The 18,207-nt window shown below is 52.5% G+C and overlaps 2 protein-coding genes across 2 annotated transcripts; both read right to left on the bottom strand.

Annotated features, from left to right (window-relative positions):
- Positions 1–3,827: 3,827 nt before the first annotated feature.
- On the bottom strand, positions 3,828–5,972 carry NEU3 (neuraminidase 3). The gene is made up of 3 exons (XM_082498399.1): positions 5,782–5,972; positions 5,444–5,683; positions 3,828–5,313 (listed from the first exon to the last, which is right to left on the bottom strand). The coding sequence occupies exons 1-3, from the start codon at positions 5,806–5,808 to the stop codon at positions 4,354–4,356; spliced, it is 1,227 nt and encodes a 408-aa protein (XP_082354525.1). The 5' UTR covers positions 5,809–5,972; the 3' UTR covers positions 3,828–4,353.
- A 1,818-nt stretch (positions 5,973–7,790) lies between these two features.
- On the bottom strand, positions 7,791–18,101 carry SPCS2 (signal peptidase complex subunit 2). Its single transcript, XM_082479215.1, has 5 exons — positions 18,046–18,101; positions 11,051–11,134; positions 10,535–10,695; positions 8,976–9,110; positions 7,791–8,293 (listed from the first exon to the last, which is right to left on the bottom strand). Exons 1-5 carry the CDS (start codon positions 18,082–18,084, stop codon positions 8,107–8,109), a joined length of 606 nt encoding a protein of 201 aa, XP_082335341.1. The 5' UTR covers positions 18,085–18,101; the 3' UTR covers positions 7,791–8,106.
- Positions 18,102–18,207: the final 106 nt, after the last annotated feature.

Here is an 18,207-nt window from a genome sequence, read left to right on the forward strand (position 1 = left end):
GGGTGGGGGGGTGAGGGGGGATGGGGGGGTTGCCCCGGATCCGCCACGCTGGCTGGGGTGGGGGTGGGGGGGCGTGGTGCTGCTGGTCCCCATCCTGCCTGTCCCCGTCCCCCCCCCTTGTCTCTCCCCCTCTTTCTGTCCCCATCCTGCCTGTCCCCCCTTGTGTGTTCCCATCCTGCCTGTCCCTGTCCCCCCATGTCTGTCCCCCTCTTTCTGTCCCCATCCTGACTGTCCCCCCCCCGTGTGTGTCCCCATCCTGACTGTCCCCGCCCCCCTCTTGCCTGTCCCCATCCCATCCTGCCCCCATCCTGCCTGTCCCCCCTTGTCAGTCCCCCCTTGTCTGTCCCCATCCTGCCTGTCCCTGTCCCCCTCTTGCCCGTCCCCATCCCATCCTGCCTGTCCCTGTCCCCATCCTGTCTGCTCCCTCTTGCCTGTCCCCCTCTTGCTTGTCCCCATTCTGCCTGTCCTCAATCTTGCTTGTCTCCCTTTTGTCTGTCCCCCCCTTGTCTGTCCCCCTCTTGCCTGTCCCCATCCTGCTTGTCCCCATCCCATCCTATACCCATTCTGCCTGTCCCTGTCCCCCTTTTGCCAGTTCCCATCCTGCCTGTCCCCCCCTTATCTGTCCCCCCCCTTGCCCGTCGCCCCCTTGCCTGTCCCCATCCTGCCTGTTCCCGTCCCCGTCCTGTCTCTCCCCCTCTTGCCTGTCGCCCTCTTGCTTGTCCCCATTTTGCTTGTCCCCATCCTGCTTGTCCACCTTTTGTCTGTCCCCCCCTTGTCTGTCCCCATCCCATCCTGTCCCCATCCTGCCTGTCCTTGTCCCCATCCTGCTTGTCCACCTTTTGTCTGTCCCCCCCTTGTCTGTCCCCATCCCATCCTGTCCCCATCCTGCCTGTCCTTGTCCCCATCCTGCTTGTCCTCCTTTTGTCTGTCCTTGCCTTGTCTGTCCCCATCCTACCTGTCCCCCTCTTGCCTGTCCCCGTCCTGCCTGTCCCCATCCTATCCTGCCCCCATCCTCCCTGTCCCTGTCCCCCTCTTGCCTGTCCCCATCCTGCCCCAGCCTCATCCTGCCTGTTGCTGTCCTGTCTGTCCCCATCCCATCCTGCCCCCACCCTCCCCGTCCTCCTCCTCCTTGTCCCCACCCTGCCCATCCCCATCCAGTTCTGTCCCCATCCTCCCTTTCCCCACCCTGTCCTGGCCTCATCTTGCTTGTCCCTGTCCCCATCCCATTCTGTCCCCCTCCTGCCTATCCCTATTCCACCCTGGCCCCATCCTGCCCTGTCCTCAGCCTCATCCTGCCTGTCCCCCTCTTGTCTGTCCCCATATTGTCCCCTCTCCCCATCCCATCCTGTCCCCCTTTTGTCTGTCCCCAAACTGCCCTGGCCTCATCCTGCCTGTCCTTGTCCTGTCCCCATCCTGCTTGTCACCCTCTTGCTTGTCCCCAAACTGCCCTGGACCCATCCTGCCTGTCCTTGTCCTGTACCCATCCTGCTTGTCACCCTCTTGCCTGTCCCCAAACTGCCCTGGACCCATCCTGCCTGTTGCTGACCTCCCTGTCCCTATTCCATCCTGTCATCATCCTCCCTGTCCCCATCACCATCCTCCCTGCCCCCATCCTGCCCTGTCCCAGTGGGGTGAGGGCAGTGGGTTGGGGGACATCCCACTGGGTTCCCACCAACGCTGCAGACACTTTCTCACCCTGGGAAACCCCCTTTTTTTGCAGAAAACCTCATTGGAGCGGGCACTCAGGTGCCCCATCTGTGGGGACAGCACCACGATGGCACCCCAAAATACCCCCACCAGCCAATGCCCCCAGCCTCCGCCCCCCCTGGAGCCTCCTGGGGAAAATGGGCCAGAATCAGCTGAATTCCCAAAGGAAAGGCCAAGAGAAGTTGAGAAAGGTGGGTTTCTCCCAGGGCCAAGGGGCTGGGAGGGGCCAGCCCCATCTTGCACCATGGGGGGTGATGGGTGCAAGGACATGATGGGTGCAAGGATGTGATGGGTGCAGAGCTTGGGCTGAGCATTGCTCTGAGATCCTCCGCTCCAGGGTCTGGGTACCACGTTTCATCGCTCAGCCATCTTCCATGTCCCCATCACTCAACCATGTCCTGTCTCCATCATTCTATGTCCCATCACTCAGCTATGTGCCATCACTCCACCATGTTTCACGTCCCCATCACTCCACCATATCCTACGTCCCCATCACTCAGCCATGTTTCATGTCCCCATCACTCAGTCAATCCCACGTTCCCATTGCTCAGCCATGTCCCATGCCCCTGTCATTCCACGTCCCATGTAACCATTGCTCAGCCGTGTCCCATGTCCCATCACCCCATGTCACATGTCCTCATTACTCAGCCATGTCCCATGTCCTCCTCACTCCATGTTGCACATACCTATCACTCAGCTGTTTCATGTCCCCATCATTCCATGTCACATATCCCCATCACTCAACTATGTCCCATGTCCCCATCACTCAGCCATGTCCCACATTCCCATCTCTCAGCCATGTTCCATGTCCCCATCACTCCATGTCACACATACCCATCACTCAGACATGTCACACATTCCATTGCTCAGCTGTGGTCCATGTCCCCATCACTCAGCTGTGTCCCACATTCCCATCACCCCGTCCCACATTTCCATCACTCTGTGCCCCATGATTCCATGTCCCCATCAGTCCGTGTCCCACATTCCCATCACTGTGTCCCGTGTCCCCATCATTCCGTGTCCCCATCACTCAGCTGTGTCCCACATTCCCATTACCCCTTGTCCCACATTTCCATCACTGTGCCCCATGATTCCATGTCCCCATCAGTCCGTGTCCCACATTCCCATCACCGTGTCCCTTGTCCCCATCATTTCACATCCCCATCACTCAGCTGTCCCACATTCCCATCACTCCATGTCCCATGTTTCCATCACTCTGTGTCCCTTGTCCCCATCATTCCATGTCCCCATCACTCAGTTGCGTCCCACATTCCCATCACTCCATGTCCCGTGTCCCACGTCCCCGTCACTCAGCCATACCCATACCCCTGCATCATCTCCCCCTTTCCCCTCCCCAGTCAACTCGCGAAGCCGGACAAACACCCCCCTCCCAAACCCCAGTGCTCTCCTCACTGCCCCCACCCCTGCCCACCTTCACACGGGTCCCCTCCTTGTCCCCTGGGTCCCCTCCTTGTCTCCTGGGTCCCCACTGGCAGCCACCGGAGCTGTCGCCCGTCGCTAAACCCCATCCAGCAGCACCCTCCGCCGCCAAACCCCACCTCCCCGCAGCCCAACCCCATAAATACAACCCCGGGTGACACCGGTGTCCCCACACCATGCCGGTCCTGCGCCTGGCCCTGCTCCTGGCCCTGCTCCTGGCCACCGGCCCCCGGCACCCTACTGCCGGCGTCCCCCAGGGACCCCCCAGCGATGCCGTCCCCACCAGCGCCCGTCCTTGCGCCCAGCACACCGGTCGCTGCCGCCGCTTCTGCTTCACCCATGAGACCCAGCGGGGACATTTCGGTTGTCCCCGGCGCTACCGGTAAGACAGCAATGCTGGGACCAGCACGCACCCCCCTCCCAAAAATGGTAACCCCATGACCTTTGGGGGGGGGGTGGGGTGTCTTCTCTTCCAGGTGCTGCGTGCCCAAAATGTAGCGGTGGGATGGACTAGGAGGCAACGATGCTCAGGGGCATCCCGCATCCTTCCCCGGCAGGGTCATCTCCCTCCGGATTTTCCCAATATTGGCTGGATTACACCCGTTTTGGCAGGGTTTTATTTGGCAGCAGCACAGGGACGTGAGGTCGCTGTCGCCATCGGGATGCCACAACCTGTCCCCTGCGGAGCAGAATAAACCCCCCCCACCGGCCTCAAGATTCCAGTGCTTTTTTCCCATGGGAATACGAGGCGAAACAGCCTGAACCAGGAAAGTGAAGAAAACAGGATAAAAACATGGTAAAAAAGGGGAATTCTTTCTCTGTTACATGGGGGGGGACACAGGAATCACCAATATTTTTAACTAATCCACCATTTTGGGGTATTTTTTCCCCAGGGGACTGGCGGCTCTTGGTAGCACCTTCTGTTTTTTTGCTGCTCCCAGGTGAAAAATGCTGATTTTCGGTGAAGCAGCGGCATTTCGGGTGCCGTGCCGGCATCCCCCTCGGCCAACCCACAGCGGATCCTCCATCCTTCCCCCCTCCCACGTCGCCAACAACATCTATCTGATGGGTGATTAAAAAGCTCCCAAGCGTTAATTAAATAAAAGCTATGCGATGCTGTGCCTCTGGCACATCCAAAATGTCCCGGTGAGGTCCCGGTGCTGCCGGTGGTCAGAAGTCACCCCCCTACTTTAAAATGGGTCCGTTTTAGGAAGCCTTGAGGTTCTGCTCGCTGTCATCGGAGGGGTCCAGGGTGAAGAGGCAGAAGGCGATTTCCTCGCAGGCGCTGGTGGTGCCGCACTCGAACAAGCAGCCAAAAACGCCGCCGGGGCAGACGGCCAGGTCAGAGTAACCAGCCGGCCCCGGGTGCAGCACCCATGGGTGCCCCCAACCCGCCTCGTCCAGCGGCGAAGGGTTGAGATAGATGCCCAAATCGCGCCGGCGGTGCCGGTCGGTGGGATGAGAGTAGAGTAACCAAGTCTGTGCATTGCCGGTGCCGGTGGGTGCGGTGAAGCTCACCACGCTGCCCTGGCACCCCCGCGGCGGTTCGCCCAGCGCCTTGCACCGCGCCGAGCGCTCGAAGCGCAGCCCGCGGTCGGCGCTGAAGGCCACGGCCCGGCAACCCCACGGCGCTCGGGCGTTGCAGTAGAGCAAGGGCTGGTGGGCATCGCTCCCACCGATTTCGGCTACCTGGCACTCGCCCATCTGCCCGCCGCCCACCAGGGCACCCTTGTGCCAGCTGCCCCCGCCGTCATCGCTGTAGAAGATGAGGGCGTGCTGCCGGGTGTAACAAGGCAGCGGCACAACGCCGCACAAGCACCCGTGCATGTAGTAGGTGTACGCCGGCACCACCAGGCGCCCCGAATGCAGCTGTACCCCGTGGCCCGGCCCCACGGCGAAGGTGGCCCAACGGGACAGGTCGGCGCCCACGGCTTCGTCCGTCACGTCCCGCAGTGGGGTCCAGCGGCGGCCGCCGTCAGCGCTGGTGGCGTAGCAGAGGCGAGCGGCGCTGCAGCCCCTCCAGATTTGGCGCCGCTCCGTCTTGCCCCGCTCGACGCAGATGCAGAAGAGGAAGACGGTGCCGCTCGTCGCATCGTAGAGGGGACAGGGGTTCATGGTGCGGCGGCCGGGCAGCACCAACGCCGACAGCTCCTCCAGTGGACCCCACTGCCGGCAAGGAGGAAAACGGGGCTCAGCTGCGGGATGCACCGGTGTCACCATACCCCAAAACTGCTCAGCATCGCGCCCAGGGATGGAGGTGGCAGCTTGTTCCGATGGCCCAGGTTGGTTTGTTTACCTCGATCGAGGTGCCGTGCCGGCGGCCCCGGCGCAGCACCAGGTACTTGGCATCCTCGTCCCTGGCTGAGGAGCGCTTCTCTGCGAAGGCCAAGAAGGTGGCGGCGGAGGGGATGTAGAGCAAAGCCGGGATGCGGTAGGTGACCCCGCTCGCCTGCCGAAACAGCGTCTCCCGTGGGAAGATGAGTGGGGATCCTGGCGGTGGCGGCGGGGGGGGTGTCTCCCTGTCATCCTCCCGCTGCTGTCAGGGTGGGAAGGTCAGATGGTTAAACGCTGGTAAAAGGGTGGGTGGTCCTCATGTCCCCCGAGATGACGGGGGGGATAGGGACAAGGACTAACCTTGAGGCAGGTGATGGTCTGGGACATGGTGGCCTCCCCGAGGTCCCTGTTGGGGCCTGAGTGGGGTGAAAGAGGGGGGATGTGTGTGTGAGAGTGGAGCCTCTCGGGGTGGGGTCACACCCGGCTGTCCTGCCCCGCCGCAGTGTCCCCATGTCCTTCTGCACCACAGCGGCTCCTCTACTTCCCCTCCCAGTGCCACCCCCCAGGGCCCCCAAGCCCCCATCCCCTTTAGCACCCCCAGACTCCCTGTGCCCATACACCCCCCTGCATCAAGCCTTGATCCCCTCCATGTCCCCCCCATTCCCCACACACCCCGTAATGCCCAGTCCCCCTGATCCTCCTGCCCAGAGGAGGATCAGCCCCCCCCATGTCCCTGCAACCCCCCTGCACCCCCCCATAACCTGACTCCCCTACACCCCTGCATGCACTGACCCCCCCGTGCTCCCCAATGTCTGCCTCCCCCATGCACCCCCCCACACGCCCACAGCCCGACTCCCCTACCCCCCTGCATACACTGATCCCCCCCATGCCCCCCCAATATCCATGCGCCCCGTACCTCCCCTTCACCCCCATAATCCGACTCTCCTACACTCCTGCACGCACTGACCCCCCCGTACATCCCTCTGCACCCCCAAACCCAACTCCCTGCATGCACCGATCCCCCCTGTCCCCCTCCATGTCCAGACACCCCCTGCACCCCCAAACCCAACTCCCTGCATGCACTGACCCTCCCCCATCCCCCCATACCCAGACCCCCCCCCGTCCAACCCCTGCAACCCCCCCCGCACCCCCAAACCCAACTCCCTGCATGAACCAATCCCCTCCCATGGCCGGACCCCCCCTGCACCCCCATAACCCGACTCCCCTGCACCCCTAGATGCACTGACCCCCCCGTACATCCCCCTGCAACCCCTCTGCACCCCCAAACCCAACTCCCTGCATGCACTGATCCCCCCTGTCCCTCCCCCCCATGCCCAGACCCCCCCCGTGCACCCCCAAACCCAACTCCCTGCATGCACCGATCCCCCCCATGCCCGGACTCCCCCCTGCACCCCTACATGCACCGATCCCCCCGCACCCCCTTTGCACCCCCAAACCCGACTCCCCGCATGCACCGATCCCCCCCCCCCATGCCCGGACCCCCATAACCCGACTCCCCTGCACCCACCGATCCCCCGTGGCCCCCCCCCCCCCCCCCCCCCCGTGGCCAGACCCCCCCGTACATACCCCCCGCACCCCCAAAACCGACTCCCCGCATGCACCGTTCCCCCCCGCACACCCTTCCCCTCCAGCCCCGCATGCACTGCCAGCATCCCCCCCCGCCCCCATTGCCTTTGCACCCCCCTCCGCGCCCCGATCCCGCCCCGCGGTACCCCCCCCAGAGCTCCACCGGCCGCCGCCACCGCCGGGGCCGCCCCGCTCCGCCTCCGCCGGGGCCGGGCGGGAAGGGGCGGGCGGGCCGGGAAACAGGGATCCACCCCCCCCACCGCCCTCCCCGCCCTGACCCAGGGATGCTCCGGAACACGTTTGAGGGCTGTTCTTCCCTTTTATTTAAAAAAAAAAAAAAAAAAAAAAAAGCACACCAAAACACAAAAACCAAACCACCCAAACAAACACAAATTAATATATTTTTTTTTTTAGAAAATACCATTTTATAGAAGTGATGCACAGGACAAGAGGTGGCGGTAGGGGTCACAGCTCCGAAAAATCCCTTTGTTTTTTTTTTTTCCCACCGTGCAGAGATACATCACGGCCAAACGTAGAGAAATAGCATATTTGACTCCCCCCCCATCCCCAACACATAAAAGGTTTTTATATAAAACAATCCCCCACCCCCAATTAAATACAAAAATAAAGAAAACTTGTCAGCAGACAGTCGCTTTGCATAAGGATTTTGTCCTGAATTCCTAACGCAAAAGGGAACGGTGACAGTAGTGAAATGGGAATGGTGACCCCCTCACTGCCCCCCCTGGACACCGCACAGCGCGGAGCAGTCAGATAAAGCACCACCAGGTAACGCCAGAGGAAATGGGGACAGTTTTGGTGACAAAATCTCCCCTCCTGAGGGTCCCCACCAGGAAATCCCCCTCCACAGTCCACCCTGGAGGTGGCAGAACCAGAAAGGCCAAGCCCACGGTTTTCCATAGCTTCTAAAAAAAAAAAAAAAAAAAAAAAGAAAATCTTGGATGGGAGATTAAAAATCCCGCTCATCCCAAATGGAATAGGATTTCAGGACAAAAACAGAGGCAGCAATTGACTTTCTTTGCCATTTTACTTTATTGGTGTTAATTTAGCACGTTCCCAGGAGGCAGATGGCGTCAGAAATCATTTCGTTTTCCTCTCCAGGGCCAGGCTATCGTGCAGCTTGGACACCTCCGGCTCGTAGGCCTCCATGACTAACGTCCCGTTGTTATCGAAGAATTTTGCGATGGATTTGGTGAACTCGGCTTCCCTCTGCTGTTTGGTTTTCCCGCTGATGAAAGTCAGCTTCAGGGTGTATTTGTCATCAAACCTGCCGAGAGATTTTCAGAGCAGAAGTTATGTCCGGCTCAGCCGAGATACCAACAAAAAGCTGATGAGAAATCCTCATCTTTAAGGGGAAACAACCCCAGGAGTGGAGGCCCCCCCTCGGCCATTCACAGCCACAACAATTGGGCATTAATTATAACTCAATTAAATATTTTTTTTATACTCTTTGTGATTAATCCCCCCCCGACCCCCCCCATTTAAAGAGAAGCGAAATGTGAACATTCGCAGCAGATAAACGCGTGGCACCACTCCCATTTCTACATTGGGATGGAGCAAAACCAGAGTTGTAGGTATAAAAATAAACAAAAATATTTAGGGTGACCCTACGGAACGATACGGATGGAAACGGCACACACGAGGCTGGCGAGCCCGTCACAGATTGCCGTTAATTCTGAGTAATTATATTCTGCGGTGAATGTTAATCCGGAGTTGCCTGGGAAGCCGCAAAGATCACGGCGCAGCAGCCCGATTTTTGCATCCCCAGTGCAGAGCCACCAATATTGCAAAGCCGCCAATATTTTCCCCTATTTTTTTTTTTTTTTAGGGGTTATCCGAAATGCAGCTTTTCTACCCTGCTGTGGAGCCGGCAATAGCTACCGGCACACGCAAACAGAAAGCCGGTGGCGGCACCAGATTGTTCCCGCTGGTCCCCAGAGCAATGATACCGTTTGAGACTGGAAGAGAGCTGCCAAACGTCGTCGGGGTCCATCCCCGCCGGGTCTTTTCTGTGAGCTACGAGGAAAATACTCTTTTCTTTGTATGAGGTATAGATGGTGAGGATCCCCATCATCACAAAATACGTGCAAAACCAAAAAACAACATTAAGGAAACTCAGAAGTTGCAATTAGAAGTAAAAATTAGGCAGAGAAAGTGCTCGGATCCCCTCAGAAACCATCGTTTAACCACCTCTCACGACATTATCATTCCAAACGAGATGCTTGGCTGACGCCTCGTTAGCATGAGGAATTAAGTAATCATTGGGACACTTTCTTAAATCTTTGCCCTTGCAGAAGAGCATTAAGCGATGGCTGGAAGCAGCTGGGGGGAAGTGACAACTCCCTAACACGCTTTCCTGAAAGGGACTTCTCCAGTTACATAAAATGCTTCATTTGTGAAACCATGAAGTGGAAATCACAACAAAACACCGTTTTCAATTACTTCGCGAAATTCTTGGAGCAACATCTATTGGGAGACAGGGGGAAAACATGAGACCAAACGAACCACACAATCACTCTGCATTCCTCCTAAGCACAGATCGAGAATTATTTAATTCCAAAAATGAGAATGATCAAGTGCCGCAAGACTAATTATCTCAAGGTTCCTGCTGAAAGCCACTCGGAATAACTGTAGCCTGGAAAAATGAAATCACTTGCCCACAATCACGCAGCCGTTAGTGGTACGGTGACTCCCAGGCCAGCTAGAAGTCTCCAGGCTACCAGTTCGGACTGCCTGGCTGGTACCATCAAAACTGCGGACCCCTCATCTGTCACAGACGTTTAGGTTGTAAAACCTCTGCCGGCATCTCTCTTCGTAAAGGAGCTGCAGGGAAATCAGTGCCACGCTGCCCCTCGGAGCCCAAATGGGGGAAAAAAAAGCCCCAGCTATGGTGCGTGACTGCAAATCTTAAGAGTTGACTTCTAAACAGAGTTGACAACTAAACATTTCAACCCTGATTTGCAGCGCTGCCCTCCTAAACGCAGCGACTGCTCCTCTGCGGCCGAGGCGCTGGTGAGAATTACCTCCATTTTACTCTTCGGTACCTGATCTGTCATATTAGGAAAGAGCAGATGTCTCTGTAAGGAGATTATAGGTAGAATTTAAAAAAACAAAATAACTAAACTACAAAACAACCCCCCGAAGCTTTCAAGAGCTGCTCTTCAGACTGAGATTAAGACGCCGAAGCAGAGGAATCTCCGGGCAGTTGGTGTTTGAGAGGTGGGAAACGCGCTGCAGACCCCTCTGATGTGAGCTGAATCGCCGTCCCGGTTTTCCGCACTGCTGCGGGGGGAAGGCAGGACCCCCAGATCACCCAAATTTAGGCGCGTTACAGCCAGCCAGACAGGAATTTTACCATCACATGAATATTATTTGATTATCAGCTGACGTCCACGCCACAGGCAGTAAAAATTCCCACAAAATGGGAATACAGAGAAGGGTTTTGTTGTGCTTGATGGGGAAAATAAACCCCTTTTGGTATAAATAAGACAACATACGTAAAGGATATGATACAACACAAAAGGCAAGAACAGGTTTGGATTCAGGAAAAGGGTGCAGGTAATCCCAAATCAAAGCTACAATCGCAAAGAGACAAGAGATTGTGCAGATGATGAGGCGACCGTCGATCAAACGGAAATTTTCGACGTACTTGTACTTCTCCAGGAGAACCTGCGGGAGAAACACGCAGCTGAGTTGATTTTGTGCTTTTCCTAAATTTGACAAACTGCTTCTGGAAAGGATTTAGATAAAACAATCTCAATTATATGGGAAAACTTTATACAGAATTAATTATATAAAAACTTTATACAGAATTAGTGTTTGCATCAGACATTGTAATAAATAATTGCTGATATGCAGACACGGCTTTAGTCATGGGAATCACATGAGATCCTACAGAACCAGCCCAGATACAGGCACTTCGCAATCCAACCCCCAAAAGTTTATGAGTTTTTAAACTAAATGTAGAAACCTAAGAAAATAGAGCGTTTCCCAAGAGGGAGAAATCAGCAGTGGCAGAACATACCTTTTTGGCAGAATCGTCCAAAGAATTTTTCACTGCTGAACCATCCCATTTGTCAATTTTTACCGGTTTGTCATCAATCTTCCACTGCAACGGAAACCAAACAGAGTTAAGGGACTTGGGCGCGAGTTAGTCTTTCATTTGAACGCACTGGTTCCTGTTGTGAGCACAAAGGAAGGAGGCAACCCAGCAAAGAGCTGCCTGTTTGGGAAAACCTGCCCGTTTGGGAAAACCTGCCCAGAGACAGAGGGAACCTGGAGCCTATTACACAGCCGTATCACCCCAAAAGTCCCCTCAGCACCCGGTACCCGTTACTCTCACAGATGTAAGCTTGTCGTGGGTACTGAAGATATTTGGTGAAGCGACTTTTTACATCAGTTTTATCCCAATTCCGATTATGTGTTTGCTGCCCCCGTTTGCCATCCACAGAAAGTGTCAGTTGTGACTCCATTTTTGCCTTTGAAGGTGTTTGTGCTTTTCAGCTGAGCTGTTACAAACTGACTCTCTGGGGGTTGACGAGAGCAGGAAAATTTCAAGGCACCCTTAACAATCAGGGTACAAGGAGAGAATACAAAGGCATGAACAAGAAATGAAGTTTCAGTCAGACCATCCTCCAGAAGGAAACCAAAAGACTCTGTCACTCTTCTATCTATATTCAGATTTTCCAGAGAAGAGGGTTCTTCATCCATAATGAATCTCAGATACAACGGCTCAGCTTTCAAAGGGGTTCATTTTCCCCCGAACCATATTATTTTTTGTGACACTAACCCTTTTAGCCACAGTTGGACACGTGAGCTTGAGCCCCATGTATTTTAAGTCATCAATTATTTCAAACAGTTGAGTGACTTGAGCTCAAATTTTAGCTGCTGTTAGAAGCAGTTCTCAACTTTGCTCATGTTATTTCCTGCTCCTGAAGCTCACAAGTTGGATTTATTAACTACCTGTCAGAAGAACTCATTTCCCCTCTCTGGCAGGAATGAAACCATTTTAAAGTAAGATGTAAAACCTGATCTACTTCCCCTACACTCGCACAGGGAAAAGCCTGATTATCCTTCGGGCTCTGCAGGTATGAATTATGAGGTGCACAGTAAATGTCACCGTGCCTGCACATGCAGTACCTGGTTTACGAGGGACAAGAGCAACAGTAGCAGCATTTTAAAGTCACGGACAAACAGGAAAGAGCCCTCACATCAGTTACAAAATATTTTAGGTGGCTACTTTTTTGTAGCCATCAGTTTTTCCTAAGGTTAACCAACACACGTGACGATTGAAAGTCAAACCCTTTGCCATGAAAGAATAGAGAACAATCCTTTCAAAGATTTATTTTGCCTTACAAAAGCATCTATAATAGTTTTATTTCTCACCCTTTGGGATTCCTAAAGATTAAAGTATCCAGAGCTAGACCCAGGGAGAGGAAAAAAAAATACCTTTTATCCTAATTAGTCAATTGGAAGTCAGAAGTCTCTTAGTAATACCACCACCACCCAATTCCTCTGTTCTTATCCCACAGATAAATCAAAAAAAGCTTTGAAAAAACCCATTCAGCCTTCACCCCACCGCTCCCAGGCACAGCCTCCGTTTCTCGCCAGGGAGCAGAAGGAAAGCCAACGAGGCTGTCGATGTGGAAATGTATTCTGCTTCGCAAAACCCTAAACTAGAACACTTTCCTGAAACAGCACCAGCTACTTCTGCTACAGAGCTATTCTTGTAGGGCGCAGACAAGTCCTGTTATTTTAAAGAGAAAAATATTGACTAGTAAGACAGGTGCAGGACGCAGCACAGCTGGATTCGCTATGGGGTACACCAATACCTGAACCCTCAACTCAGAGGTGACTGTGGGGAAATATTCTGTCCTTTATTGCGCTTGTACAGCTCAAGTGAAGGGAGGCATTACCCAGGAGGGAAGGCATCATTCAGCCTGCAGAGTCTATTTTTCTTTTGATAAAACTCCGTAAAAAGGCTCAGTCTTTATAGCCGGTCAACCCTCACCCCCCTCGCTGCTTTTTACAAATAATAAAGAACAAAACGAATGAGAAGTTTTTAACACCATGAGGAACCTCTGCAGGCCATCTGAAGCCTTCCTTCAGACCAGATCTGCCTTTAAATACAGTCCCTATTTTTTTTTTTTTTTGTCAAAGGCCACTAAAGGAATCATTTTGAAGAAGTAAAAAAATATACCTGAGTAAATAGCTTGAACAGTTCTCCACATTTCTATGGCTAAGACAAGACAATCCTTAGTATAAGCGTTCTCCAGCTTGTTCCTAAGTGAGAGCAAGAATCTAGAGATACTTGAGAAGGTATCACTCAAATGATATTTTTGTGATATGTTTTATGATTAAATATTTAATATCGGAGCCTTTGCTTTTGGCAACAGCATGGTTTACCTGGTATTAAAGCACAATGTACCTGTCCCATCATCGACGCTCAAGTTTTTATTCAATCTTATTATGTTTGGTTTTTATTCCTAAACCCCATGAGGATGGAATCAAAGCTTAGGCTAAAATTTCTTCTCATCTCCTCCCAAATAAAACCAACAGCTTTTTAGATATACCTGAAGACAGAATAGTGGGAAAATACCAATGAGAAAAGCTCAAATCAAGAAATAAATGAAAATAAAGCCCAAGGCTAGCTTTTTGTTTTTAATAAAAACCTCAAAATTTTAAAGCTATTTTATAGTTACAGGACTGCTAACACTTCGCTTGCAGAAGGGTTTTGCACAGAGGGGAATATCTGTTCGTAAAAAAAGTCGAGGCACTGCTGTAGTAACATATCTCCAGGAAACCCGTGACAGAGCAAGAACCAGATTCTTGCTTCTTGCTCTCTGTCCCAAACCACCTGACACTGGAATTGCCAGATAATATCCATGATATTTAACCGATACCGATCTCTAACAGAGAAGCTGTGCTTTCAGGGGCAGATGTAAAGCCCACATGACATATTTTTTGAAATAAAGCTGCTACTGGGGAAAAAGATCTAATCTTAGGCCATCTAAAGCACCAAGCTGAACCAGCAGTTCTTCAGTTCTTGTTCAGGGTTCCCTGTGACTGAGCCTGTTCTGCTTCAAGACAGTAACAGCTTGATAATCTCAGGGTGGTTCATGTCAGAAAGAACCTTGTATCCAGGACACATCTGTGGTTTGGGACTTCAGCCAGGGAGAAGCTTTAGCTCTCCCTTTACCTTGGTCTTGATGTTCCCACGAGGTTACTTCTCCTAACACAGTACAGCACAGCAGTGCTGCTGCTGCTTCTCTTAATTCTTCCAGGCTGATATGCAGGACCAAAGAGTTAAGGGGAGGCTCAGACGCTGTGCTGGCACTCGGAGCGCCAGTGCTGTGGAAGAGGAGCAAAAGGAGGTGCTCAAAGGAAACGATCAACATCTGTACACTGATGTCTATATACCAGTGAAACCCTGGGCAAAAGCTTCGACTGACAGCCTGCCCCACGTTCAGCTTGGAAGAGAGCTGGAGATTCAGCCCCTACCACCAAGTGCTCACCCTCAATCAGGGATGAAAGCCTCCACCTCCTCTTGGGTCTGCAGAACAGCCCTGCCTTGCCTGCACAGGCTGGGGAGGAAAGGTGAAGCTGCACTGGTGTTCTGTGGAACCTGGAGACATGGAGCCCGGAGACACAGAGCCTGTGGAGACATGCAAACATGTCTCCTCCTCCAGCTCGTGGATGGTATTTTTCTACCAGTTACTAATTTTCAGCACTTCAGGTGCAAGTTCCAAAGGCTTCAAAAGAAAGGCTCAGATTTGGCTGCTGTCTGATGGAGGAAAATAAAAACTCCAGCAGTTCAAAATAGTTTTTTAGTTTTGGTGTGATTTCACTCCTTTGTTTTAAAAACCAAGTGAAAGGTTATCATACTTGTCATGAACACATCCTAACTATGAATGGGAAGCAAATATGGTGTTCTACAGCCAGGCACAGTTAGGAAGTGGATTTGGTACCTGAAAGCGTACCCGTGTAAGAACAAGGTTTCAGAATGAAGACTGAAATACAGCCAGAGGTTACCTTACTTAAAAACAAAGAATAAAATCAGAAACACAATTTCAGAAAGCCGCAAAGCCAACCTGTCATTAGAAGCGCACAAAGGCCCCAGCTGTTCACACCCAAGAAAAGATGCACCCTGCAGCTGGATCGCAGCAGGGGAGCATTCTGCTGTTAGCTCCAAAAAAAGGGACAGCAAAACGAGTGCTTTCTTTCGCAGCAGACATGGCAGGATCTGAGTGCTTGCAAGGTTCATTTGTCAAGCTATCATCTTCATTCAAATCCCTTCACAAAACTCTCTCGTAAGCAGGAGGTACAGAAAAATCCTATGGCAGAAATTTCAAGATGTTCACATCTCAGAAGAACGAGAAGGCACAAACTTAACTCCCCCCTCCTCCCCCCCACCTTATTCCTCCTGCCACTACTGTCAGCCTCATTTACGTCACATCCAATTTTAGCCTGCAACATCTTCTGGGTAGCTAGCTTGTCTCTTTGAATATTGCTCTGAAGTTTACAGCGCACTTTGGGTACTACACACATAAATAATCGAATCATACAGTAAAGAAGATTTGTTGCTACTGCAAGAGGAGCACCAGTGTAGACTATTCCCCCTCTTCAAGGGGAAGAACATTTATGCATCTAATCTGTGTTTTCATTGCAAGGATGAAAAACAAGTAACTTCCCCTTCCTAAACCCTAAAATCAGAAACACTTCATACTGGGACCCCCGCCGCTACAGGAGCGGGAGGTTGGAAGAGCCTCAGCAGATGATGCACATCAACTCCCTCAAGGCACACAGCTGACACTGCAGCTGATTGCTTTTTCCTGTGGGTTGGGCTGCAGCTGAAAGAGCAACGAGTCCCAAACTCCCTAATATAAATTGTAAAATAACAGCCACATTGCACACCACGAGCCAGGCAGAAGCAGGCTTTGCAAATGGCAGAGTCCAGAGACACCTCATTGCATATCAGTTCGCTCCTCTTCCTCTTGAGAGAAGAGTGATAGCAAACTCCAGCAAGTCAGCCGGGCTGTTCTCAGCTCCGACTACCTCAGCCTCTGCCTTGGAGGAAGGAATTCTGGACCTCACTCTCCCCAAAATACCAATGCTGCCTGACTGTTCTCACAGCATACATCCCCTGGTCCCAGAGAGCTCCTTCTGGGGCAGAGGACCGGAAGGCAGTCGCAGCAGTATTCAGGAAGTGGTTTTAGTCCTGGAGCTTGCAAAACCTTTGAAGGTTTTGCTCTAGTAGCAGCAGAATGTGGTTAATAACTTAGTGTTGTGCTAAACGGGTGAAATCTCAAGGTATTCGAGAGGACTGTAGCTGCTGCTGCACGCAATTTTGAAATCAGCGAGAGTGTACTCTTAGGTGGTCCTGGTTAAATTGGGAGAGGTCAGGAGGAGCTACCTGGTTATCACAAACACTGGAAGAACCCGAGAAGGACAAAAAATGGGATAGTTAACACACAAATCTCCCTAAACTCACCCCAATTTAGCTTACTAACAAAGTACAAAAAGATACACTAAACAAGCAACCTGTCTGAAGACTTTTAAAGCCTCTCTGACAACCCATTATTTCTCTGTTTGAGAAAAGCTTGAGCAAATTACGGATCTAAGGCTACAATTCTCCAGATAATACCTCAGCAATATATACACCACTTGGCAGAAATGACCAGATTTCATTTAAGTCATCCAGAGGGAGGAAACAAAGGCACATAGACCAGCATGGGATAGAGAGGAAAGAAGGCAGAACATTATCAAGTGTACATACGTACTTCAGGCAGAAGCCCTGCTACTTCTATTCAGTTTCTCACTACAGGATTCAGCTCCCATTCCAACAGCATATTTCCCTTACCAAGGACTCCTTTTCCTTCAGAAATAACTACCTCACAGCATCCATAGAACATGGTAGGAAGAGCAGGAACACCTCGAGAGTACGATGCTTTCCAGGGTTCTTAAAGTTTAACCACAAAGCACTGTCACTTCAAAACCGAAAGCTAAGCATATTTGCAGAAGATAGACAGAAATATTCCATTAGCACACCTTCCCCTGAAAGCATTCGCTCAACAACTTGATCTACTGTTCTGGAGAAAAAACACCTTCAGGTGTTCTTCAGGACAGTAAGAATACCTTAATCTCAAACACACGCAAGAAAACTATACTTTTTATGTTATGAAACACAGTATGTTTATGGTGTTATGAATATATGCACATGAATGAAAATCAAAGTGTTTTCAATTGCAGTTACCCATATTTTGAAGTTCAATGAAAGATGCCAAACACACCACTCTGAATACACCCTTTTGCAAACAGACACAGACACAACTGTTTCCATCTTGTAGAAAAAAAAAAAATGCCTCCAGGTCTTTAGTTTCAGCTACCAGTTGGCCAAATTCCACGAAGAGCTGTGATGCAAACACCTGACCGCTTAAAACCGAGCTGAGGCGAAAGCCACTTTACAAACAAGTTCCTTTAAACTACCGAGACTGGGTTTATCAGCGGACTTTTACAGTACGCTCTGCTCCACCTGACATCTCTGCCATAGTCCAGCGTTACTTTCCTGGTAAAACACCCACCGGGAGGAGCGCAGCTGTACCGCTAGCCGGACTTTTGTCGGGGCAGCTAGGCTAAAACCAGCCACGCTGGCAAAAAAAAAAAAATTAAAAAAAAAAAAAAAAAAAAAAAAAAAGATCTCGCAGCCGGCTGCGGCTGCTGCTGCTTTCACAGCCAGACTTGCGGCAAGGCCTGGCCGCAGGACGCTTCCTCCCTCCCCGCTCCCCCTCGGGGCCTCTTCTGCCATTGACTCCTACAGGGAGGCAGCAGCGGGAGCTCCCCACAGTTGAGGCGAAGTATGTCCCTCAGCAGCGGGGGGGGGGGGTGGGGGAGGTCCACTGAGGCCGGAGCCCGGGGTGGCTGCGGCTCGGCCCAGCGCTGGGGCGGCTCTAGGGACACCGCTGAGGCGGCAGCGCCGGGAGGAGAAGTCCCGGCGGGCCGAGCCCCAGGGCGGCACAGTACCTTATCGAGCAGACCGTTCCTACCGCCTTTGGCCGCCATCTTCTCACCGCCCTCCGCCCCCGCCTTCGCCGCGCGACCTGTTCGCTCCTGATTGGTCGCGCGTGGGGGCCGACGGGAGCGGGCGGGCGTAAAGGCCTCGCCCCTCCTCCCGCCGCGCTGCAC

Source organism: Vanellus vanellus (assembly GCF_965231255.1).
Source record: "Vanellus vanellus genome assembly, chromosome: 1".
Taxonomy (NCBI): Eukaryota; Metazoa; Chordata; class Aves; order Charadriiformes; family Charadriidae; genus Vanellus; species Vanellus vanellus.

What these genes read in the sequence shown, in the direction of transcription:
- SPCS2 (XM_082479215.1), bottom strand. Translation starts at nt 18,084, where the DNA reads ATGGCGGCCAAAGGCGGTAGGAACGGTCTGCTCGATAAG. An exon ending in GGAACGGTCTGCTCGATAAG is followed by an intron (nt 11,135 to 18,045) that starts GTACTGTGCCGC and finishes TTTCCGTTGCAG; the next exon opens with TGGAAGATTGATGACAAACC. An exon ending in CTCTCTTCCAGTCTCAAACG is followed by an intron (nt 8,294 to 8,975) that starts GTATCATTGCTC and finishes ATCTCTCGGCAG; the next exon opens with GTTTGATGACAAATACACCC.
- NEU3 (XM_082498399.1), bottom strand. Translation starts at nt 5,808, where the DNA reads ATGTCCCAGACCATCACCTGCCTCAAG. An exon ending in AGACCATCACCTGCCTCAAG is followed by an intron (nt 5,684 to 5,781) that starts GTTAGTCCTTGT and finishes CCACCCTGACAG; the next exon opens with CAGCGGGAGGATGACAGGGA. An exon ending in GGCACGGCACCTCGATCGAG is followed by an intron (nt 5,314 to 5,443) that starts GTAAACAAACCA and finishes CCTTGCCGGCAG; the next exon opens with TGGGGTCCACTGGAGGAGCT.